The following is a 25,964-nucleotide window of genomic DNA, read 5'->3' as shown; positions in this document are numbered from 1 at the left end:
TATGAGGACAGGCTGAGGCACTTGGGGTTGTTTTCATTGGAGAAAGGAAGGTTTAGGGGTGACTTGATAGAGGTGTATAAGATGATTAGGGGTTTAGATAGGGTCGACAGTGAGAATCTTTTTCCACGTATGGAGTCAGCTATTGCAAGGGGGCATAGCTTTAAATTAAGGGGTGGTAGGTATAGGACAGATGTTAGGAGTAGGTTCTTTACTCAGCGAGTCGTGAGTTCATGGAATGCCCTGCCAGTAGCAGTGGTAGACTCTCCCTCATTATGGGCATTTAAGTGGGCATTGGATAGGCATATGGAGGATAGTGGGCTAGTGTAGGTTCGGTGGGCTTGGATCGGCGCAACATCGAGGGCCGAAGGGCCTGCACTGCGCTGTATTCTTCTATGTTCTATGTTCTATGGTCCTGGCAATGCAATAAGTAAATCACCAAATCCCTGGCTTTGCTGGTTTCTTCCTGTGCTTGTATGAATCCCCACTAAATGTTTGACCACTGTCTCTTGACGATAGCCTTGGTTTTGGCTGCTTTAAAATGTTGCCTAGTTTTGGGTGGTTTCCATATGTTGGGTCATACCTTGGTCTTAGGAAATACTTCCAGGAGATTGTTATCCAGTTTAAAAGCCCTTAGTTACTACAGTTGACTGATTCACAGTGGAGCTTTCTTATTTTAGTAAAGCATGGACTTGAAATTTTGATTGAGGTTGGCGAAATGAAGAGCATTAGATTCAATTCAAGTGGATTGGCTTAGTTTAGTTGTGATATTTTGGGCCCAAATACTATTTAGGATATATTTCAAGAAGAACCCCCATTAGAGCCATTGTCTCATGGGCAAATTATTGTTTGCAGAAAGTTGGTTTTGCATCAGGCATGAATGGGGCTAACATAACTATGGGAAACACATTGTGTGGAGAACAGTTTTGTTCATAAAAATAAATGAAGTTTAAGACTAATTTGTTGATTGTAAGGTCTTTTTGAGGCATTCTAAAAATCTGATTTTAAAATTTCTTCCTTCCTCTTTCCCTACATACGCGTTTGTAGCTTGGTCACAATTATATATCATGTAGTTTAGTTACAATTAGATTGGATGCTATTAAAATCCATGCTCAACATATGAATATGTTCTGTTTTGAATTTCTCTGAATTTTTAAAAATCAAATACAGGTTCTAGAAACTTGTGTGAAGAACTGTGGTCATCGATTCCATGTCATGGTGGCAAGTCGAGACTTTGTGGAGGATGTACTGGTAAAAACTATTCTCCCTAAGAATAATCCACCCACTATCGTGCAGGATAAAGTTTTGAGTTTAATCCAGGTAAGTGATGCTGATAGCTCACAAGTGTCTGGAACCTCTTGAATAGTCAGCAGAGGTCATAAAAATATAAGAAAACAAGAGTTTGAGTTGGCCATTAGACCCCTCAAGCCTGATCTGCCATTCAGTAAAGATCATGGTGAAGCTAATCATAGCCTTTACTCTGTTTTCTTGCCTGTTTCCCATACTCCTTTACTCTTGGGTAGATCAAAAATCTATCTTGCTCAGCTATGAATATATTTAGTCTGAAGAACCAAACCAGTGAGCCTTCTCTGAACTGCCTGCTATGTGATTTCTTTCCCTCATAATGACATCTGAATTGTACATGGTAATCTAGGTGTGGACTTGCCAAAGTCGTGTACATTTAAAGCAAGACTTCCCTATTTCTTTATTCCATATCTCTTTCACTAAAGGTCACATTTCTAGGATGCAGAAAATACCTTATGTAAAAAAAAAAGTTGGCCTTACATTTTATATTAGAAGAATGAGGGTCTATTTTATTAAAGCGTATAAGATGCTACATGGTGGATACTGAAGGGATGCTTCACCTCTTCAGGTAATCTGAAGTGTGGAGCTCAGTTGCAAAATAAGGGATTTGTAATTTCAGACTAAAATGTACAGGAATCTTTTTTGAGGATTGGTATTTTTGGAATTCTCTACCACAGAGAGCAACGGAGTCTGGGTGATTTTTAAAAAATATTTGTTCATGAGAAGTGGGGTTTGTTGGCAAAGCCAACATTTGTCAACCATCTCTAACTGTTGTTTAAGAGGGTGGTCTCCAGCTGCTACCTTAACACTGTAGGTCTAATTTCACCCCAAGGTGTCCAACAGTTTATTGGGAAAGGAGTGCCAGGATCTTGACTCAATGACAAAAAGAATCATAGTATATTTAGAATGGTGTGTGGGTTGGAGGGGAATTTGTAGGTTGTGGTGTTCTTGTGCATCTACTGTGCTTGTCCTTCCAGGTGTTAGTGTTGTGGTTACAGAAAGTGCTTTTGAAGGAGCCTGGTTGAGTTTCGACAGTGCGTTTTGTGGATGGTGCACACTGAAGCCAATGTGTTGGTACTGGTGTGAGATAATGATCATAATGGTGATTAGGGTACACATAGAATCCCTGCATTGTGGAAGCAGGTCATTTGGCCCATCGAGTCCACATTGCCCCTCCGAAGAGCATGCCACCCAAACCCCTACCTTATCCCTGTAACACTGCATTTTTCCGTGACTAATCCACCTAGTCTACTCAGCCCTGCATACTAGGGGCAACTTAGCATGGCCAATCCACCTAATCTGCACCTCTTTAGACTATGGCAGGAAACTGGAGAAAACCCACACAGACCGTCTTCTGAGGCTGAAATTGAACCTGGGTTCTCCTGCTGTGAGGCAGCAATGCTAACCACTGAGCTACCGTGCACTCATCTAGCAGGCTGCTTTGTTTAGGATGGTGTCAAGCTACTTGAGTGGTGGAGTTGCACACATGCATGTGAAGTGTGTTTGATCACAAACCTGAATTGTGCCTTGTAGATGGTGAACAGGCACTGAAGAGATAGATATTTATTTTGCACAGAATTCCTAACCTGTGACCACAATATTTTTATGATTGGTCTAATTCCGTTTCTGGTCAATGGTAGCCTCAAGTATGTTGATTGTTGAGAATTCTACTATGTGACTGCCGTTGAATGTCCAAAGAGGATAGTTCGATAGTTCCCTCCTTGGATATGGTTGTTGTCTGGAACTTGAATGGCATGAATGCCATTTGCCACTTATTGGCTCAAGACTGATGGTTGTCCAGGTCTTGCTGCGTATGGATTCACACAGCTTTAGCTTGCAAGGAGTGGCAATTGTTGCTGAGCATACAGCAATCATTAGAACATTTCCACTTCTGAGCTTTTATGATAGGAGGAAGGTAATTAATGATGTGGTTGGGCCAAGGACCCTACCCTGAGGAACTCCTGCAGTGATGACCTTGGCTTGAGATAATTGACCTCCAACGATCCCAGCCACCTCCCTTTGTGCTAGGTATGATTCCAACCATTAGAGCAATGTATCCTTATTTCTTTTGGCTCCAGTTTGCTTGGGCTCCTCGGTGCTGTACTCCGTTAAATGCTGCTGTGATGTTGAGGACAGTTAGTTGTCTCATCTTTGGTGTTCAGGTCTTTTTCATCACATTGGGCCACTATAATATGGTCAGGGGCTATGTGGTCCTGGCAGAACCCAAACTGAGCATGAGTGAATGGGTTACGGCTGAATATCCCAGTCTGAGCTAAACAGGGCTTTGATTGATGAAGAAGTCCAGGAGTAAGGGGGCAGGCAGGCGAGTGGAGCTGAAGCAACAGTTAACTGAGTCATTTTCCTTATTGAATGGTGGATTAGGCACAAAACCCCCCATTGTATTCAGAGTACTTCACAGCAGCATTATCAAACAACATTTGACCTGGAGCCAAATAAGACCGTTTGGGATGGTAACCTAAAGCTTAGCCAAAGAATTAAGTCTTGGGAAACGATTTAGATGAGAAGGAAGTCATGAGATGTTAGGGAATGCCAGAATCCAGAGGTGAGGCAACCAAAGACATGGCAGCTATTGATAGAGCAATTCAGATCTGGGGTATTCAAGAGATTAGAATAGTAAAGGAACCAAGCTCCCACAAACTGTCATGTCATTTGGTAATAGAGAACTTTGAAAAGAAATGTGTGTTGCGGAAGCTCTTCCTCTTGCACTCAACAGGGCAAAAACAAGAATATCAAATTTCAAGCAGTCTCAACAGTTTAACATATTTGAGAAGAAAATTGTCAAGTCAACTCTGGCTGAGGTGTTGTCAAGGGGAAAGCAATGGGAATTGTAGGCTTCCACCCAAGCCTTTTTCTCCTATATAGATTCTCCTATAAACATTTGGAATTTTTGCACTTATCCTCAAGTGTCAGACTATTTTTGTTTGGGAATCTGACTCATTTAAACCATAGGCAGTGATGTGGTGATGTCTAAATCCATTTTTGTGATTTTGGACAAGTGATAAATATTGACCCTGGATGCTCGCAGAGCTCCGCTATTTAGAATAGCCCATGCATCTGAAAAGGTAAAGGCACCTCTGGTCATCCAAATGGCAGCATCTCCAACAGTACCACACTCAGAGTCATAGAGATGTACAACACGGAAACAGGCCCTGCCAACCACCTATCCCAACCCAATCTAGTCCCACCTGCCAGCACCTGGCCCATATCCCTCCAAACCTCCCTATTCATATACCCATCCAGATGCCTTTTTAAATGTTGCAATTGTACCAGCCTCCACCACTTCCTCTGGCAGCTCATTCCATACATGCACCACCTTCTGTATGAAAATGTTGTCCCTTAGGTCTCTTTTATATCTTTCCCCTCACAACCTAAACCTATGCCCTCTAGTTCTGGACTTCCCCGACCCCAGGGAAAACACTTTGTCTATCCTATCCATGCCCCTCATAATTTTATAAACATCGATAAGGTCACCCCTCAGCCTCTGACTCTCCAGGGAAAACGGCCCTAGTCTATTCAACTTCTCCCTACATCTCAAATTTTCCAACCTTGGCAACATCCTTGTAAATCTTTTCTGAGCCCCTTCAAGTTTCACAACACTCTCTTCTGATAGGAAGGAGACTAGAATTGCAAGCAGTATTCCAACAGTGGCTTAACCTATGTCCTTTACAGCCACAACATAACCTCCCAACTCCTGTACTCAATACTCTGGCCAATAAAGGAAAGTGTACCAAACGTCGCCTTCACTGTCCACCTGCGACTCCACTTTCAAGGAGCTGTGAACCTGCACTCCAAGGTCTCTTTGTTCAGCAACACTCCGTAGGACCTTACCATTAATCGTATAAGTCCTGCTAAGATTTGCTTTCCCAAAATGCAGCATCTCTCATTTATCTGAATTAAACTCCATCTGCCACTTCTCAGCCCATTGGCCCATCTGATCAAGATCCCGTTGTAATCTGAGGTAACCTTCTTTGCTGTCCACTACACCTCCAATTTTGGTGTCATCTGCAAACTTACTAACTGTACCTCTTATGCTCGCATCCAAATCATTTTATGTAAATGACAAAAGGTAGTGGCACTCCATTGGTCACAGGCCTCCACTCTGGAAAAAGAATCACCACCCTCTGTCTTCTACCTTTTGAGCCAGTTCTGTATCCAAATGGCGAGTTTTCCCTGTATTCCATGAGATCTAACCTTGCTAATCAGTCTCCCATGGGGAACCTTGTTGAACACTTACTGAAGTCCATATAGATCACATCTACTGCTCTGCCCTCATCAATCCTCTTTGTTATTACTTCAAAAAATTCAATCAAGTTTGTGAGACATGATTTCCCACGCACAAAGCCATGCTGACTATCCCTAATCAGTCCTTGCCTTTCCAAATACATGTGCACCCTGTCCCTCAGGATTCCCTCCAACAACTTGCCCACCACCAAAGTCAGGCTCACTGGTCTATAGTTCCCTGGCTTGTCCTTACCATCCTTCTTAAACAGTGGCACCATGTTAGCCAAACTCCAGTCTTCCGGCACCTCACCTGTGACTATCGATGATGCACATATCTTAGCAAGAGGCCCAGCAATCACTTCCCTAGTTTCCCACAGAGTTCTAGGGTACACCTAATCAGGTCCTGGGGATTTATCCACTTTTAAGAGATCCAGCATGTCCTCCTCATAATGTGGACATTTTTCAAGATGTCACCATCTATTTCCCTACATTCTGTATCTCCCATGTCCTTCTCCACGGCAAACACTGATACAAAATACACTCATTCAGAACTGCACTGAAATATCAGCCTCCATGGTGGTTCTCAAATCTTGAGTAAGTATTGAACCAATAACCTTCTGCCTCAGAGTTGAGAGTGCTACCAACTGAGCTATGGCTGGCATCTTTATAGTATATATAATATGCTAGAATTGTAATAATTCTCTAAGGCTTTCCAACTTGTAGCTAACTTTTTAAATATCACAAAGATCTTTAATAGTATGAATCTGTTTATTTAATTTATTCTTTTATGGAATGTGGTCATCGCTGTCAAATCCAGCTTTGTTGCCGATCCCTGATCGCACTTGAACTGAATGATATTACAAAACTATTTTGGAAAACTATTAAAGCTCAAGCATGTTATTGTGGTAGGCCAGGCCAGATAAGAAAGGTGGTTTCCTTCCCTTTTTATAGAACAGAATCATCTTCCAAATACAAAACCATTACACACAAGGTTGGGGTATCTGTCAAAGAAATTAGGTGGATTCTTGTGGTGCTTAATGTTTATTACCACCATGGTCTCCAATTCTCTTGTTCTTGAAAATGATATAGTAAAGAGGATTGCTTCCTAATCTGAGTTGGGAGCTAAACTTGGGCAATAATTGGGGAGTGATGCCACTGCCTTCTCAGTTCAGACCTTGTGCAGAAAACTGCACATGTAGAACTTTTGTGCAAGTCTAATCACATCAGTATGCTGGACTGAAAGAATCATACAGTACAAATGGTGGCCTGTGAAAAGTCCATGCAGTTATTAGAGAATGGGAGGAAATTGGGGACAGGTGTTTATAAATGTGACGTTATGTACTAATGCTGTGGTGTTGTTGTTGGATACAGGCTTGGGCAGATGCATTCCGGAGTTCTCCAGACCTCACTGGGGTCGTGACTGTGTATGAAGAACTGAGGAGGAAAGGGCTTGAGTTCCCTATGACTGACCTTGATGCATTGTCTCCCATTCACACGCCTCAACGAGTAAGCTTGAATTGCGGTCTGGCTATTGTCATGGCCCTGATATGATTTTTATTCAGCTGAAAAAATGGCTGATTCTTTGTTTTCAAACTATTTTGGTTGAAAGTGACTCTCAGAACCTTGATGTTTTGGGTAAGTGGTGCCATACTTCTAAAGCAGCTTTCTTTTATGCATACCATCCAGTTTATGACTGTGGTTGTTTGGAGACCTGTGCATGCAGTGCAAACCTAATTGGTGACATTCAGATATGGAATTACAAAAACATTAGTTACAGATTAGAGAGGCCACCTCACTTTCAAGGACTTTGACAAAGAATAGATTTTTTTTTAAATTCGGTGTCCCAAAGGAGTTCAGGTTTGACAACATTTGTGGATAGTGAAAAAAGAGTTGACCTTTCAAATCTAACTCCTCAGAACTTGAGGACTGTTAGAGTTGGGTTGTAATTTTCTTAGGCCAAGAGCAGTTAAGAATAGGAACAAATTACTGCAGATGCTGGCATCTGTGCTAAAACCAACAAATCTTTTTTTTAGATTAGATTAGATTAGATTACTTAGTGTGGAAACAGGCCCTTCGGCCAACAAGTCCACACCGACCCGCCGAAGCGCAACCGGCGCTGTGAGGCAGCAGTGCTAACCACTGTGCCACCGTGCCGCCCACATGCTGGAGATCACAGTGGGTCAGACAGCATTCATGAGCGATAGTAAGGTAATGTTTCAAGTCCAGATGACTCTTCAGAGCTTTGAAGAGTCCTCTAGACTCAATGCTAGCTTGCTGTCTCAACTGATGCTGTCTTAACCCGCTGTGATCTCCAGCATTTGTTGTTTTCAGCAGTCACGAGTGTTTGAGGAGGGGAATGATGAAAGTGGTTTTGACAAAGGCTGTATCCAATTTATAATGTTCTCTGGTTTTGCAATCTAGATTGGGAAATTTGATAATGGTAGCTTGCATTGAAATGGGGTCAAATAAGCAAGGGGGGCTCCGAGACCAGATGAGCTTGGAGAGGAATGTGCAGACCAAAATTAGAACAAGAACGTGCCCAAGGTGAGGGTTGCTTGGGGCTGTTTAACTTGGAAAGTGTGATGAAGGCAGCTGAATAGGTGTTCTCAATGTTCATGACAAGAAGTTCTTGAGGCCTCTCCACACATTGAAGGGGAGTGAGATTCAAGAATTGTGGGGATAAATGAAGTAGCTTTTCAAGAAATTGGGTTTTGCCAGTGGAAAAGGAGGCCCATTAATGCTTAATGTAGTCCAGCCAGGCCTGGCAATGGTTGATCAAACCAATTGTGCAGCAAGTACTTCACCCCAGGTTTGTTTGGACTTGTGACTAAAGGTGGGGGTTACACCAGAATAAGTGGATCAAAATGACAGATTTTAAGAGTTATATTGGCACTAATTATACCAAAGGTACCAGGGAGAGACTGGTTTGGTTTATCAGGGACTGCTAAAGTGTTGTAGGAGGTGGGGGCAAAATGCTTAACAGTTTGAACTTGAAAGTGAAGTTGCAAATTACTGAGGAACCTGTATTTTTGTCCATCCCTCATTTCCCTCCAACTAAGTGGCATACTACCAATTAATAGTCAACAACATTGGCTGTGGACTAGGCCAGACCAGGCAAGGATGGCAGACTCCTTCCATCAAAGACATTAGTGGGCCCAGTTTTTTAAAACTCTGATCAATGATAGTTTCATGGTCAATATCACTCAGATTAGTGTTATATTCACTATTTAACAAAATAGAATCTAGTAGCCATTTTATCTCCCTAAGCATTAGTCTGGTCCTCTGGATTGCTAACCAGTCGACATTGGTGCTGCAATATGAACAATATTTGAGTCAGCTGTGATGCATGGAACTCTGGCCACTTAGATTAAATAAAGTATGACTCTAGACTCTGTAACAAGGCTCAGATCAATTGTCTTGGTGTGGATCAAGCTGAGCACTCTTTCCTGCATATAATTGTTCAGCTAATGAAATGGATGAGCTAACCGAGTTATTAAAGAATCTCCTAAATCTTACACAATATCCTGCTGAGTAAAGTGCGAAGAACGTGTTTTCCCAGTTAATTTGCGTAATTCAGGAACAGTAGTCCAACATCAGGCATTTGTTCAAAATGTACATCTGAATTTTGTCCTGCTGCTAACCTTGGATGTTAATGATGGAAACTTGTCTTTTTTTTTGGACCAGATGCCAGCATTTGTTGCTGTTCCCTAATTGCCTTTGAGAGCAGTTAAAAGGCAACTGTATTGTTATGCATCTGGGTGGAATTTTGGCATTTATTGCTGAAAGAATAGAGTAAAAAAAAGTAGGAGGAAATTTAGTGTTGCAACTGTACAAAGTGTCAGGGAGACTGCGCCTGGAGTATTGCATACAATTTTAGACCACTTGAGGGATGTGTTGGATGCATTTCAAAGGAAGTTCATCAGATTGATTCCAGAAATGAAAGGCTTGTCTTACGAAGAAAGATTAAGCAGTTGAGGTTTATACTCTTCAGAGTTGAGAAGAATGAGAGGAGTCTAATTGAAGCACAAGATGCTAAAGGAAATTGGGAAGGGGGAGAAACAGAAGTCAAAAGGATGTTTCCTCATGTGGAGCAATCCAGAACAAGAGGTCCTACTTTGAGCATAAGCGATAGCAAATTTAAAACAGATGAGAAATTATCCTTTTAAAGGATCTGTGGAATTCACCACGCAAGAGTGTGGTGGATGCTGGGACATTAAGGAGGAAATAAACCGATTTTGAATTAGTCATGAGTTTAAGGGTTGCGAAAAGCAGGCAGGAAAATGAAGTTGAGACTGCGAGGAGATTGGCCATGATTTTGTCAAATGTCAGAATAGAGTTCAGGGGTCTGATAACCCACTCCTGCTTCTAGTCCTTGTGTTCTTATTCTATATTCTTATGGAGTCTCATTTAAGCCAGAGCAGATAAAGATACCGATTTCCTTCCCAAATGACTAATGATCCAGATGGTATTTCACAACAGTTGCTGATAGTGACAATGAAACTGAGACAAGCTTTTGTTTCAGATTTATAAAATTGAATTTATTTATTAATTTCAGTTCTGCAACTGCTATAATGGGGTTTGAATGCACATCCCCTGCAGCAATAGTCTGGACCTTTTGGATTACAAGCTCAGAGACATTGCTGCCCCACTACCATCTCTTCTGGACTCCTCCTGTGCGCAAGCCTTCATTTTACTCTTGTTTTATTTTTCAGACTATTCCCGAGGTTGACCCAGCAGTCTCTCAAAATTCTTCCCCAGTGCAGCCAGCAATGTTCCCGGTCTCTGAGCAGCCCATTCCTGTGGTATCCACAGAAGGTGGAATCACTCCTTCCCTTGAACAGGTAAAATCAGTTCTACTCCTGCCTCTGAAAATCCAATACTAAAACTGCAGTCATGTTTCACTGATGCGTAGCACATTATGCGGTTTTTCTTTTGAGGTTCTTATGCTTAGCATGCATTTCTCATCTGCATTTCCTTCCTTTCAGGGAAAACCACATTCACAGGAGAGAAATTCCATTGGGTAGAAATGTTCTTTCGCCCTGCCCTCCCCCACCTGCTGCAAGACAGTATTTCCTGGCTATTCTTAAGAATTGTATTACAGTTAAAAGAGCTAGCCTTAGGTCAAGAAACTAGATTACCTGGATAGTTTTTCATAGAGTAAAGGAAGTTAAGGAAAGACTTGATAGAAATGTTCAAAATTATGAAGGATTTTGATGAAAAGAAGCTGTTCTCACTGGCAGAAATATGAGAGCTAAATATTTTACAATGAATTCACAGAATGTGGAATACGCTTCCTTAAAAATTGTAGCATCCACATTCTTTGGTAGATTGCAAAAGGGAACTAGATAAGTCCCTTGAAGGGGGAAGGATGGCACAGATATGGGATGGAGCGGGAGGAGTGAGACTAATTAAATGGCTGTGAAAGAACAGACAAAAATTGGATAGGCCAGATGAACTTCCTGCCCCCCCCCCCGCCACCCCACAAATCTATGATTCTGTAATTGAAAGGGGTTCTGTCGTGGCTGACTGTGCCTTCAGCCTGCTTCCACTGATTAAAATTGCTATTTAGAAATGCTAGCTGCCATTGAACGGAATCAATTTTAACTGTAATATCATGGCTCAAGTACTTGCTCTACTGTTAGTCATTAATAAAGACATGCTAACTTATCAAATGATTTGTCATTCAGTCGCCACCTGCTGGTAGCACTTGGGATAATACAGCTGCAGTCAAATCCATTTGGTTAAGCCTGACTTTGGAACTGTATTTTAAATGTATGTTTTGCAGGTTGCGAAACTGCGCAGCGAACTGGATGTTGTTAATGGTAATGTAAAGGTGATGTCTGAAATGCTGACAGAGATGGTCCCAGGTCAAGAAGATTCCTCCGATCTTGAACTACTTCAGGTGAAGCAATATTTTAAGATAAAAATAGAAGCAGGCTTTTCAATCACCTGAGCCTCTTTTGCCATTCCATTAGATTTTGCTGAATCTACACCTCAAATCCATTTGCCTGTCTTTGCTTCATATTTTTTCAAAAATAGGATTGTGCTGGTCCTCGGTGAAAAACATGATCCATCTGGCCAATCCCATAGTTAGTTTCAAAAGAAAGGTAAACTTTAACTCCCCTCAATTGGTTCTATTGCCAAAATCTAGACCTTTTCCTCTTTGTTGCCGCTGTCTCTTTTGATGTCATGTTCCCCACATACACGGTCAACTTGCAAAATATTCACCTTCAGCTTCTGACCTGGACCCCTTTCCCTTGGGTTCATTTTGTTCTTATCCCTTGGCATCTTTAATCTGTGATAGTTAATGCAACAATTCTCTTAAGCCATCTTTTGGATATAAGTGATCCACACCCAGGACTTGATGAACATATGATTAGTCTTCATCTCATAATTAAAACATTATGTTCTTAAATTGATGTGTCCTTGTATTGCTAATCCTACAAATTCTGACTATGTAATAAACAGAAACATGGAACAGGAGGGGAAGAGGAGGAGGAGGAGAATGGCAGTTTGATGTTAAAAATGTAAATACTTGCCCTGATAGCAGTTGAGTTCTGTTCAAATGGAAAGTATCGAGAACATCTCTTAATAACACACACAGTTTAATGAGCCTTCGGGACTAGAAGGTTCCAGGATTCAATCATGTTCCCGGTCAGTGGTACAGATTAACATTTCACCTGAATACCCTAACATTAACGAGGTGAAAATTGATTTTTATTAATGGCCTTCTGCACTGGTAGCTATAGTTACTGATGTATGATCATAGGCAAGAATTGGACCAGGCGTACTAATTAGCCAGCTGATATTGTGTAGGCTTGTGCAGGAAGAATAGCCGCTTGCTTGAAGGTAGCTGGTACTCTTTGAACAAGGAGACCAGATTTTCAAGGAGCAGCAGAATTGAAGGAAGAAAAATTTGTTCAATACTTAAACTTTCACTTGGAAATAATTTATCTTTGTCTGCCATGCCTGCAGAAAATATAACTGTTGTTTAGTTCTTTAGCAGTTACCTATTACACATTTTCCACAACAGGAGCTGAACAGAACATGTCGAGCAATGCAGCAGAGGATCCTGGAGCTGATTTCAAGAGTCACTAATGAGCAAGTGACAGAGGACCTCTTGCATGTCAATGACAACCTTAATAACATATTTCTCCGATATGACAGGTAATCTAGTGCACTTCCTCAGCTATGCTGAATGATTTTTTCATGAAGTTATTTGCATATTTATATTTATTATGTATTTACATATAAACATGCATATATGAAAACAACTTTCACAATCTTGATGTCTGAAAGCACAGTTTTTAAAAGTATAGTCACTGGCCACGTAAGAATGTGGCAACCCAACTGATGGGCAGCACCATCCCTTCCACTAGTGTGATAATGGCCATTTAATCAGTTTTAGTATTGTTGGATCTGGAATACGTTATTAATGACTAGGACATGAGAAAAACCCTTCCTGTACACTTCTGAATGTTCACCTGACAGGGTAGGCCAGGCCTCAGTCTGTCATATCTGAAAAACAGCATCATACTGTGTTGCACTGATTATGATCTTTTGTGGAGCTTAAATGCACATTGTCTTCCAATTCATTGGTGAGATTAGAATTGAAATAAATGTAAAATCAATTTTAGTCTCAATTCCCATAACCTACGTTTAAACATGTTGCCAAGTTACAATTTCAATTTTTAATCTCCAGCATGCCCAGTATGTAACTTTTAGTTTGCAAAGATGTTGTGCAGTAAAAAGTTGAAGAGTTTTGAAAGATATTAAATTGGTTGAGAACTAATGGTGCTTATGGAATCTGACTGCATTCTGGCTCAAAGTTGTAAAGACTGAAAATTCTTTGCCCTCTCATAGAATCATAAACTGATAGTCAGACATTTAGTATTTTTGTCTAGTGGTCCTCAATGTATATCTACGTCATTGTTTTTCACATTTTTATTCAGGTTTGAAAGGTTCAGAACTGGACAGAATACCACTAATCGGGTGAGTACAATTCAACTCCTTGGAGTAAAGCCACCTTATCTAGTTTGAGTTGTTACAGACACATGGTAAATATCTCAGATTAAAGATAGATGACATTTCGTGTGTGTTGCTTGAAGTGTGAAGCACAGTTGTGCTGTACAATATAGGCCTTGTGGATCCTGGAACACTGATTTATGGTAATTGGCAAAAGAAATCTGGCAAGGCATAGAGCTGGTGGTTAAACCATAGAATCCTTATAATGTGCAAGCAGGCCATTTGGCCCATCGAGCCCATTCTACTCCAAACAGCATCCTACCCAGACCCACATCTCTGTACCCTAGCCCTGTAAACCTACATTTCCCTGACTATTCCACCTAGCCTGCACATCCCTGGACACTGGGTGGATTGGCCATGCTAAATTGCTTAACCTGCACATCTTTGGACTGTGGGAGGAAACAGGAGCATCTGGAGGAAACCTATGCAGACCAGAGGAAAATGTGCAAACACCACACAGACAATTACTCAAGGGTAGAATCTAACCCAGGTTCCTGGTCCTGTGAGGCAACAGTGTTAATCACTGAGCGACCACGCCGCTAAATGAAGAAATGCTTTAATGTTTATGCTGAGCTGGAAACCACAAGCAATGACGGTAGGGGAAGCAAGTTCAATAAATTTAAAAAAGAAAGACAACATCTTTTATTGAATTTTAAATGGTTGTGGAAGGGGCAGTGGATTCAGCATAGAAGTGCTGAATAGATCCTCCCGTGCTGTATGACTTCCATTCCACTGGCAGTCAATAATGCTTAACATTTCAATCAACTCTTCAATCCTCCTTTAAGATTAGATTAGGTTCCCCACAGTGTGGAAACAGGCCACTTTGGCCCAACAAGTCCACACCGACCCTCTGAAGAATAACCCACCCAGATCTATTCTCCTACATTTACTTCTGATTAATGTAACACAATGGGCAATTTAGCATGGTCAGTTTGCCTGACCTGCACACCTTTGGACTGTTTGGAGGAAACTGGAACACCTGGAGGAAACCCACAGAGATACGGAGAATGTGCAAACTCCACACGTTGAGTCACCTGAGGTGGGAATTGAACCCGGGTCCCTGGTGCTGTGAGGCAGCAGTGTTTACCACTGAGCCACCATGCAACATTGGGAGCATCCAATGTGGAAAGGTCAGCCCCCAATACCCATAGATGTAAGATCTATTTCTTCTCCACCTGCAAAGGTGCATCTTGCCAACTTGATAATATCAGAGGTCATTTTCTTGCTTGCATGGTTCCAAATATTTAGTCGCTTGCCTGTTATGGACTACACCAAACACTCTTCATATGAATAAAGGAGATAGTCCAGACCCTAATTTTTATCTTATTTAAAGGTGAGTGTAAGATGCTGTGCTCCAGGTGAAATGCAATTGGCCACGCTACTCAGCTTTAAGCAGAGCTCACCTTATTCATGCATCAAATTTATAATAAAATCAAAAGAACGAAGAGTTGTATAACTTTGATTGTAGTGGTAATCTTTACAAAGTAAGAGATTGTTTAACTTCTAAACTGCAACTGTTCCAATATAGTAACATCCCATAAACACATCCTTGGTGAAAGCAAATTCAGTAAAATAGATTGTTTCACATGCAATTCTGGCAGCAGAGTGAGAAAATTGTGGGAGAGAGAAAAAGAGAGCTACAGCTTTTTGCTGTCACCAGGAGAGGTGTAACAGCTTCCACAGCTAACTTCAAACCCTAACAACTACTGAAAGCCTAGTTCTGTGGGAGTCTGACTCCACCCATTCATGCTGCTTCTATTGTTCTAACTTTTTTTTTAAATACTGAAGGCCTCACAAGCTGTTTACTTTATTGGCTTTGAGTAGACAGCTTGGTACCTCAGTCTCAACCTCCCTTCACTTGTATGAAAAAAAGGACAAAATGCACCTCTTATAGCCATCATATCGTTACATCTCTCTCCTTTAAAAAAAAGCTGAACCTACAATATACAAATCCTCATTTTTAAAAACCTTTTGTCTTACACTATTAGTACACTACAATACGTATACTTAGACTCGAAGCATGCATACATTCAACACTATGGTCCATTTCAATTGACCACTTCTGCCACTGAATATCTTTTGTCTTCCTTCACCACAATTGTCACAATGGGTCAATAATTACATTCTTAACCTATATAAAATTCAAATTGAATGGCTACGTTAATAAGCTGTTTTTAAGCAGTCTGGTATTTTTATCCTTAAATTTTTCCAAAAATTTTAAGGGGTTATAATCGATATATACAATTTCTCAGATATATTACTGACAACATAAGTGTTGAAGTGTTGCAATGCCAACACCAAGCTCAAGGTTTCCCTCTCAATTGTGGAATATTTTTGTTGATGAATATTCCAACTTTTTGGGAAAATACCCAACAGATATTTCTGTTCTCTCATTTTGCAAGAGTACAGCATCAACACCCACATCATTCACAGGAATAGCCATCTGGAATAACTGTGCATAGTTATGTATGGCTCACAATGGGGCCATGATTAACACAGCTTTTAGGTTGGCAAATGCCTTCACACTTTCTTCTGTCCACTGAAATTTTATGCACTCTTTCAAGTCAGTCAGTGGAGCAACTACACAGCTAAAGTTTGGTACAAATTTTCAATAGAACTCATTCAAAACCAGGAATCTTAGTACTTCCCTCTTCGATGGCATGGGAAACTCACTAATAACCTTTTGTTTTCACATCCCGTGTAGCCATTTGTCCGTGTCCAATGACATGACCTAGAAACTTGGGCTTTTGCGCGTGAACTCTTAGCCAGGTTTATCACAAAGCCCGCCTTCCAAAGTAGAGTGAACAATTCTGATGGATGCTTCAAAAGTTCCTTCCACATGTGACTAAAAATCACCCGATCGTCTATGTACACCACACAATTGGTAATCCCGAAATGACTTTTTTGGTCAGTCTTTGAAATGTGGCTGGCGCATTCTTCGTACCAAACGATAGATTTTAAACTGCTACAGTCCATTCAGTGTCACAAAAGCCAAAACTTCCTTTGTTGCTTTGGATAAAGGTGTCTGCTAGTATCCTCTGAGTAAGTCCATCTTCGACATAGATGTTGCTTGTCCCTTCTCAATGCAGTCTTCCAAACATGGCATATCAAAGCACGGCTTATACACTTAATGGTAATTTCCTGGCGCATGTTAATGAACAAAGAGCCCTTGGAGTGAAGGTCCACAGTTCCTTGAAAGTGGAGTCACAGGTCGCGAGGATAGTGAAGAAGGCGTTTGGTATGCTTTCCTTTATGGGTCAGAGTATTGAGCACTGGAGTTGGGAGGTCATGTTGCAGCTGTGTAGGACATTAGTTAGGTCTCTTTTGGAATATTGTGTGCAATTCTGGTCTTCCTCCTATTGGAAGGATGTTGTGAAACTTGAGAAGGTTCAGAAAGGATTTACAAGGATGTTGCCAAGATTAGAGGGTTTGAGCTATTGGGAGAGGCTGAATAGGCTGCGGCTGTTTTCCCTAAGGCTGAGGAGGGTGACTTAGAATTTTATAAGATCATGAGGGGCATGGCTAGAGTAGATGGACAAGGTCTTCTCTCTGGGGTGGTGGAGTCCAGAACTAGAGGGCATAGGTTTAGGGTGTGAGGGGAAAGATTTAAACAGGACCTAAGGGGCAAATGTTTCATGCAAAGGGTGATGCATGGATGGAATGAATTGCCAGAGGATGTGTTGGAAGCTGGTGCAATTACATCATTTAAAAGGCATCTGGAAGGGTATATGAATAGGAAGGGTTTAAAGGGATACCAGCCAAGTGCTGGCAAATGGGACTAGATTAGGGTAACTGGTTGACATGGACAAGTTGGACCCAAGGATCTGTTTCCTTGCTGTACATCTCCATGACTCTATGCATTTTTAGATTAGTACTTCACAGTTTATTCCCACATAGCTCACCTGTAACAACTCTTTCAGGTCTTTGATTTTCCACTGGAAGGTAACTCATTTTTATACCAGTTTTTGACAATTTCCTCATTGTCCAGTTTAATTTGAGTAATGTCCTCTCACCACCTGCCCCAAAGCTAATTCAAACGGGCTGAATTTCGTTGACTCGTTAAGTGCATCCCTAATTGCAAAACATACAAATAGAATTCAGTTATCCCAATCCTGCAGATAGCCTTGGCTTTAGGCCCTCACCGTGGTCTTTAAGGTTTGATGTCGCCATTGTAACAATCCCTATGATTCTAGATGGTACATAGTGGATTTGAATTGTTTTATTCTGAAGCTATCCATAACTTCCATGAACAACTTGGATGTAAAATGTGACCCTTGATCTAACTGTATTTCTACGGATAGTCCATATGTGGTTAAACAAAAATTGAGTAACTCTTTTACAATCCTTTTAGCTGTGATATTGTGTAATGGAATGGCCTCCAGCAATCTAGTAGGCACGTCCATTATGGTCACCAAACACTGCCCACTTTTTGTTTGAGATAGGGGTCCTATGCAATTAAGACTCTTGTAAAAGGTTCCTTAATGCAGGAATAGGTATTAAAGGTCCTGGTTTTATCACTGTCAGATGTTTTCCTATTATCTGACACATATGACATGTCCATCAAAAGTTAACCACATCCTTATGCAGTCCAGGCCAATAAAAATAATTTTTTTGTACTTTGGCTTGAGTTTTCATTACACTCAAATAGTTCATGTGCTACCTGCAACACTTCCTTTCTATAACCCACCAGTAATACAACTTGATGAACTCCTGCACATTTTGCATCTGCCTAAATATGTGATGGTCTCTATTTCCTCATCAAGACTTAATTTTTAAGATAGTAACATATTGCAATACAGACTCCTCTTCTGTATGCTTTTTGATACAAAAATCTTTATTGTGGTTAAAACACCTGAGATCTCTTGTCTCTTTCCCCCTCATGAGTTTGCTTTTTATCCTGTGATAAAATATCTTTAATATAGTCAATGAGATCGCGTTTTCCCTTACCACCTGAGGATTTCTCTTTCCCAATTTCTATCCCTCTCGGATTGAAATTGATGTCAGAAGCCAAACTTTGATTTATGAACCAACTCATAATCATCTACTATTTCCATTGCTAATCTTGAGTTTTAACACACTGATCTTCCACGAGTTCTCACTACTTCAGGAAGTGAATTTCTGAACTCTTCCAAAATAGTCAGTCTAAGAGCATCATGTGTTTGATATATTTTCAATGTTTTTATCCACCTATCAAAATTACTTTGATCCTTTCAAACTCTTTATACGTCTGACCAGTTTCCCCCCTCAGATTCTGAAAACGTTGTCTGTTGGCACTAGCTCATATGCACTTAAGATGGCTTTTTCACCTCCTCATACTACCCAGCTACCACCTCTGAAAGTGATGCAAATACCTCACCTAGCCCTACTTACAAGTTTATTTTAATCAACAACACCCACATCGTCACTAGTCATTTTGTTTGTTTAGCCATTTTCTCAAATGAAATGGAAAAATCTTCTACATCCTGCTCATCAAACTTTAGTAACTCTAGGTTGTATTTAAACAGATCCCATCAGGCTTTTGGCTAGTATGGGTTTGCTCTTCAGCACTATGCCTATTATTACACTTACTTTTCTACCTTTGTCTCTGCCATTTTAAGTCAACTTTCCTCTTTCATTACTAAGTTCAAACACTCACTTTTTTTCCCCCTCTTCTCGTTTTTTATTCCCTGTCTTCTGCTAGGGCCATCCTTTCCTTTCCTTTTTCCCTGCTTTTAATCATAATTCAAACTGTTTCATTTCCTTTTTATGTTCTGCCAGGGTAACTTTCTTTTCCTTTTTTCCCTTGCCATGTCATTAATTCAAGGTGCTTCATTTGCAATTGAATTTTAGCCATTCCAATGATTCTGAATGCATTCCAGGCAAATGTATATGTTAAGCTATTGCAGCAATTATCTCCCCTGTCCTCTCATACACAGACATCTACAACTTCTGCTTACTTGCCAATTCCAAAAGCTTTGCCTTGCTCACTTTCTGTAAACACCCGAAGGGACGACTTCCACCCTCAGGCAAAGTCTTAGCAACTGAAAGAGCCATTGTTAGATGAGGCCATTGTCCCGTTAAAACCAACCAAATACAACATCTGGGCAAAAACCCACTAAAGCTCACCACTCACTATCCTTGAGTCCAACAGTCCTAAATTCAATATGGAATTAGAGACAAGCCCCCAATTTGTTATTGACCAGACCAAACTCCCTTCAAATATATCAAGGAGATATCTAAACACCAACTTTTATCTTATTTAAAGGCAAGTGTAAAGTGCTGTGTTCCAGATATAATTTGATTGGCCACGCTCCTCGGCTTTAAGCAAAGCACACTTTATTCTAACCTTTAGTTAAAAAAAAAACAAGCAAAAGAAAGAAGCATTGGTATAACTTTAACTGGATTGAAAAACTTAACAAAATAATTGTTTATTTAACCAGCAATAGATATGTAGTAACAATATAGTAAAGTTCCATAAACATACCCTTGGCAAAGGCAAATTCAGTAGTATAAATTGTCTGACATGTAATTCTAGCAGCAGAGGGAGAACATCCTAGTAAAGTGAGAATTCCAGTTTTTTTTGTAGTGGCTGAGAGATGTAACTGCAGCTAACTTCAAACCCCAATAACTACTGAAAGCTAAACTAAAACCCTAGTTCTGTGGGAGTCTGACTCCACCCATCATGCTGTTCCTATTGTTCTAACTTTAAACCCCCAAGGCCTTACAAGCTGTTTACTTTATTGGCTTTGAGTACCCAGCTTGTCACCTCTGTCTTAAAACCCCTTCAAAAAAATGCCAGAATTAAACTTAAAGCCATAATATCGTCACATACCTTTAAGAATTAATTTGTCAGTGTATGCCCTCTTGAGTTAATTTTACATTAAGCAGTCAATGTTGTAATAAATTGTTGCTTTATTTCTCTTCTCCATCACTTTCTAAAGGTGTCCAGTGGTTCAGAGAACACAGATAATTTAATCAATCTTACACCAAGCTCTCCAGCTGTTGTCACTCCAGTTACTGCCTCTAATCTTTCAACACAGTTAGCAGGGCTCAGTAAGTATTGGTTTCTTTTCATTATTAACACAGAGAATGGGTGAAAATACTGTTTTCCCCTCTGCATTTGTTTCACGGGCAGCATTACTCCTTGATACAGCATCTAGGTGATAGTTTTCTCTTTCTGAGCCAGGGCAGTATTTCGAGGAGCCATCACAGCTAAGTCTGGTTCTGTCTTATTACTACTGGTTCCAATAAGATTCACCTGTTTGGTATGTCAAATTACGGTTCTGACTAGCTAGTCTATAGTCTTCCCATGCAGAATGTGAAATCTGTTTCTGCAATTGATAGTGTTTCATCTTTGGTTATTTGAGGTTGAAACTAATTATATGCTGAATAAATTCAACATCGGTTGAAGATTGTATGAAATTTATATGTATTAATATACTTTATTCTTAAAGAAAGGTGGGTGTCAAAAGGGGCTAAAAGGTTTGGGCTTGTAGGTACAGAGTATGCTGAAGGTCAAGAAAGGAAATAGCAAACTGGGGGATTCAAACCAGCCACATATCTCCCTTCTCAGCACCAGGACATTGAATGTAGCCACCTCTGCTGTACTCCTACTAACTGAGGTCAAAAACAGACTTTGAAGCTTGACCTTCCTAGTATCTTTGGTTCAGTCCACTGCAGTGATCACTTACTGAGCTATAAGGCAGCTGTGGAACGAAGTTGGTGACTTCCAAGAAGTACAAACATAAGAAATAAAAGCAGGAATATGCCATTTGGCTTTTCATAGCTAATCCGATTATGGCTTTAACTCTACTTCCTGCATGTCCTTGATAGACTTTGACTCTTTTTTCAATCAAGAATCTGTTGAACTTGGACTGAAAAATATTCAGTGACCCAGCCTTCACTGTATTCTAGAGAATTCCACAGATCAACTGCCCTCCTGAGAAATTTCTGTGTCTCATGCTAAATGGGAGACTCCTTATTTTTCGACACTCCCATATTCTAGTTTTTCCCACACAAGCAAGCATCCTTTCAGTATCCACTTTCTCAAGGATCTTGTTTCAAAAACAAATCACCTCTCAATTCTTTTAAATTATACATGCATGACCTTACCAATCTTTCCTATAACATTCCAAGCAATCATTTGAGTTAACTTGTGCTGTAATGTTTTTTAAAATATTTATTAATGGATGTGGGTGTTGCTGACAGGCCCAAAATTTAGTGTCCATCCCTAGTTCCTCTTGAGAAGGTGGTGATGAGCTACCCTCTTGAACTACTGCACTCCATTTTCATTCAGTCGACTGTTGGGGAGGTGTTCCATGATTTTTATTCAGCAACACCAAAAGAACGCTATATATTTTATAGTGGTGAGTGGCTTGCAAGAAACATGAGGTGGTAGTATTTCCGTGTATCTGCTGACCTTTTCTTTCTTGATGATAGTGGTCACAGGTTTGGAAGGTTATTTGTAAGGAGCCTTGGTGAATTTCTGCAATGCATCTTGTAGGTGGTACGCCCAGCTGCTGCTGAGTATAAATGGTGGAGGGAGTGAGCATTTGTGGATGTCACCCAAGTAAAATGAGTTGCTTTGTTCCGGATAGTGTCAACCACCTTGTATTGTTGGAGCTGCACTTCCCCAGGCAAGTGGGGAATATTCTATCACTCTACTGACTTTTGCCTTGTCGATTCTGTACAGGATTTGGGGAGTCAGGGGATGAGTTACTTGCTGCAATACTCCTAGCTTCTGAACTGCAATTTTATGCAGCTTAGTCCAGCTCAATTTCTGATTAATGGCATAACTTCTGAGAAAGGCAAATGGGATTTCATTGTTTATTGCAGGTAAATGGAAAAAATTTTTGAAAAATTGTTGGGAATCGCAATCTTAATGTTGCGTTCGTGAATAACATATTTCCATTGTCAAGGAAAGCCCATCCATGTTATAACAGTAAGGATGACAGAAAAAACCTTTACACTGATTTAAAATGTCAAATTTGATATTGCAAGGAATGGTTCAGATGAATTGCACAGTACATGAGGCTAGATAAATGTACAAGGGTGAAAAGGGTACAAGGTACTTTACTGCAGTACTGAATGTTTCTAAACTTTATTAATCAGTTGTTGGAGGCTTTGGAGTTCATTTGGTGGCCGTTCAGATTCTGATGCGTTTTATGATTTTATTTCACTGGGTATGTGTGATGTAATACAGGAGGCCACTAACTTTGGATAAGGGGCTGATCATTCAGGACTGAGATGAGGAAAAAGGTCTTCAAAGGCTTCTGAATCTTTGGAATTCCTTCACCCAATGTGTAGCTCCAATATTGAGTCTGTTTGAGGCTAAGGTAGACATATGTTGTGTCTCTCAGGGAAGTGGAGATTTTGGGAGCCAGTGGGAAAATGGAGTTGAGACTGAAAGTGATTCATGATCATACTGAATGATGTAGAATGGTCAAGGGACATGTTGACCCTTGCTCCGGTTTACTTTACTTGTGTGTTCTTATAGGTAAAAACAATGACTGCAGATGCTGGAAACCAGATTCTGGATTAGTGGCGTTGGAAAAGCGGTGCAGTTCAGACAGCATCCAAGGGGCAGTAAAATCGACGTTTCAGGCAAAAGCCCTTCATCTGGAAAAAAGGCAGAGTGTCTGAAGGGTGGGGAGATAAATGAGAGGAGGGTGGAGGCAGGAAGAAAGTGGCATAGAGAACAATAGGTGAGTAGGGGTGGGGATGGAGGTGATAGGTCAGGGAGGAGGGTGGAGTGGATAGGTGGAAAAGAAGATAGGCAGGTAGGACAAGTCATGGGGACAGTGCTGAGCTGGAAGTTTGGAACTGGGGTGAAGTGGTGGAAGGGGAAATGAGGAAACTGTTGAAGTCCATATTAATGCCCTGGGGTTGAAGTGTTCCAAGGCGGAAGATGAGGCGTTCTTCCTCCAGGCGTCGGGTGGTGAGGGAGTGGCGGTGAAGGAGGCCCAGGACCTCCATGTCCTCGGCTGAGTGGGAGGGGGAGTTGAAATGTTGGGCCACAGGGCGGTGTGGTTGATTGGTGCGGGTGTCCCAGAGATGTTCCCTAAAGCGCTCTGCTAGGAGGCGTCCAGTCTCCCCAATCTAGAGAAGACCGCATTGTGAGCAACGGATGCTGTCTGAACTGCTGTGCTTTTCCAGCACATAATCCAGAATTGTGTGTTCTTATGTCGAATGCTATGCTACATGTTTAGAGCAAATCAGCTAATCTCATTCCCCTGTCCTTTCCCCTTTAACCCTGCAAATAATTTCTCTTCAGTTGCTTTTCCAATCCTCTTTTGAAAGCACCAATTGTATCTGTCTCCAAACTGAAGCAGTCCATTCCAGATCTTTTGCCTTGTGTTGCTGTTGGTTCTTTTACTGCCGTTTTAAATCTGTCTCCTCTCGTTCTCAACCCCTTTGTCAATTAGAACAATTTCTCTCCATCTACACTCCATCCACCATGATGTTGAGTATCTGTATCAAATCTCCTCAACTTTCTCTTTTCTATCTTCTTGAAAGGAAAAACTCAGCTTCTCTCCAGTCTGTCAGTATAACCAAAGTGTCTCATCCCTGGAGCCATTCTGGTAAAGCTTATCTCTCAAGTCTGTACTTTCCAGTCACACAGCCACCTTCCATTCCATGCTGTTGATGTCCTTTTTATTCCATGTGCTTCAAGCTTGTACTTTATCATTTTTTTGGACATCCTTGTATACGTCAATTGCATCAAACATCCCTGTAACCTCATCAAAGATCTCAACTGAGTGAGCCAAACATGATTCACCCTTAACTACCGGTTTTCTCTAATTAATCAAATTTTGTCTATGACAGTTAACTTCACTGAAAACTAAAATTAAACTGAATGGCTTGTAGTTATTGTGTTGATCAAGTGAGATACAGAGCAATAGGTGGTGGTTTTTGTATGGAGCACAAATGGTGGCACAGACCAGTTGGGCCACACAGCCCCTCTTTGTGATATAACACCTCTGCAATTAATTCAAATCTTTCTCTAAACTAACATTGATAGGTTAAAAGACAGTTATGATACTTTCAAACCCTAAACCAGCGTCAAGTTTCCTTTTTAAAGCTGATAACTTGATGCAGTTTTCCAAGTGCTGACATGTAGTCAGGCTTTTGAAATTACATGTGTGATAAGTGTGCCATGAGTTGGGGATTTGTGTGTTTTTAGGTATTGCGGGAGAAAGTGTGAGTGGAACACTGAAGTCTTTGGAGGACAACAACCATCCAAAAACTGACGAAGAAGAGTTCGACATGTTTGCACAGACCAGAAGCAACTCATTGGCTGACCAGCGCAAGAAGTGAGTACGAATCCATCTGGTTTATGTATTGGTCTGTTTTGTAACCTGCCATCAGTTATGGAAATTGAGGTTGAAATGTTAACAGAAAATGTGCTGTATGGATATTTAAAGCGGAAATATGAATCCACATTGCTTGGAGTGTACTAAAGCCCCCTAACAGACTGAGAGAAATAGGAGAGCAGGTATTCAAGGAAGTGTGAAAGTAGTCCGGTAGTGATAGGGGATTTCAACTTCTCCAACATTAACTGTGGCAATGAAGGGAAAGTCCTATGGTGTTTTAGGGCTACCTTAAGGCTAAAAGGATAACTGAGGGAAAGAGTAGTACCCATTAAGGACCACAGTGGTAATCTGTGCGTGAAGCCTGAGGATCTCGATAGAGTTCTAAATGAATGCTTTGTGTCAGTGTTCACTAATGAGAGGGGACAATATGGGTATAGAAATGAGGGAGAATGTCTGTGATACAATTAAGAAATTAGCTTAGACAGAGGAGGTTCTGAGCAGTCTGGCAGGCTTAAAGGTACATGAATCTCCAGGGCTGCATGAAATATACCCCAGGTTGTTGAGTGAGGCAAATGAAGAAATAGCAGGAGCACTTAAAGTATTTTCAATTCCTGTTTGGTCACAGAAGTGCTGAAGAATTAAAAGATCACCAGTGTGGTACCATTATTCAAGAAAGGAGTGAGGCAATCAACTAGAAGACTACAGGCCAGCCAGCCTGACTTCTGATGGGGAAACTATTGGGAGCAGTTCTGATGGACAGAATCTGCATTTGGAGAGGGAGGGATTAATCAAGAACACTGTGGTTTTCTTTAAGGGGTGTGTTATGTCTCACCGACTTGATTGAGTTTTCCGCAAAGGTGACAAGGTATGTAGATAAGAACAATGCTTTTAATGTGGTCTACTTAGTCTTCAACAAGGCTCACTTGAGAGACTGATAGCAAAACTAAGAGCCCATGGTACCCAAGGAAATTTTGCAAATTGAATACACAGTAGGCTGAGTGGCAAAAAGTAGAGGGTGATGTTGAGGGTTGTTTTTCTGACGGAGTGACTGTGCCCATTGGTTTTGCAGTGATCACTACTGAGGCCATTGGTGTTTATGGTCAT

At 40.8% G+C, this 25,964-nt stretch overlaps 1 protein-coding gene across 6 annotated transcripts in view; it reads left to right on the top strand.

The window, feature by feature from the left end:
* Positions 1-25,964, top strand: part of tom1 (target of myb1 membrane trafficking protein) — a 111,131-nt gene that overhangs the window by 52,871 nt on the left and 32,296 nt on the right. For all 6 annotated transcript variants that reach the window (XM_043679949.1, XM_043679947.1, XM_043679946.1 and 3 more), the window contains 8 exons: positions 1,168-1,317; positions 6,916-7,050; positions 10,257-10,385; positions 11,330-11,446; positions 12,578-12,711; positions 13,497-13,536; positions 20,490-20,601; positions 24,731-24,860. In XM_043679949.1, coding sequence (XP_043535884.1) covers positions 1,168-1,317; positions 6,916-7,050; positions 10,257-10,385; positions 11,330-11,446; positions 12,578-12,711; positions 13,497-13,536; positions 20,490-20,601; positions 24,731-24,860 — 947 coding nt within the window. The remainder of the gene's footprint in view (positions 1-1,167; positions 1,318-6,915; positions 7,051-10,256; positions 10,386-11,329; positions 11,447-12,577; positions 12,712-13,496; positions 13,537-20,489; positions 20,602-24,730; positions 24,861-25,964) is intronic.

The sequence above is a fragment of the Chiloscyllium plagiosum genome, chromosome 39 (assembly GCF_004010195.1).
Source record: "Chiloscyllium plagiosum isolate BGI_BamShark_2017 chromosome 39, ASM401019v2, whole genome shotgun sequence".
In the NCBI taxonomy this organism is placed as follows: domain Eukaryota; kingdom Metazoa; phylum Chordata; class Chondrichthyes; order Orectolobiformes; family Hemiscylliidae; genus Chiloscyllium; species Chiloscyllium plagiosum.
Note: the sequence above shows the minus strand (reverse complement) of the source record. Positions and strands in the feature narration are given on the sequence as shown.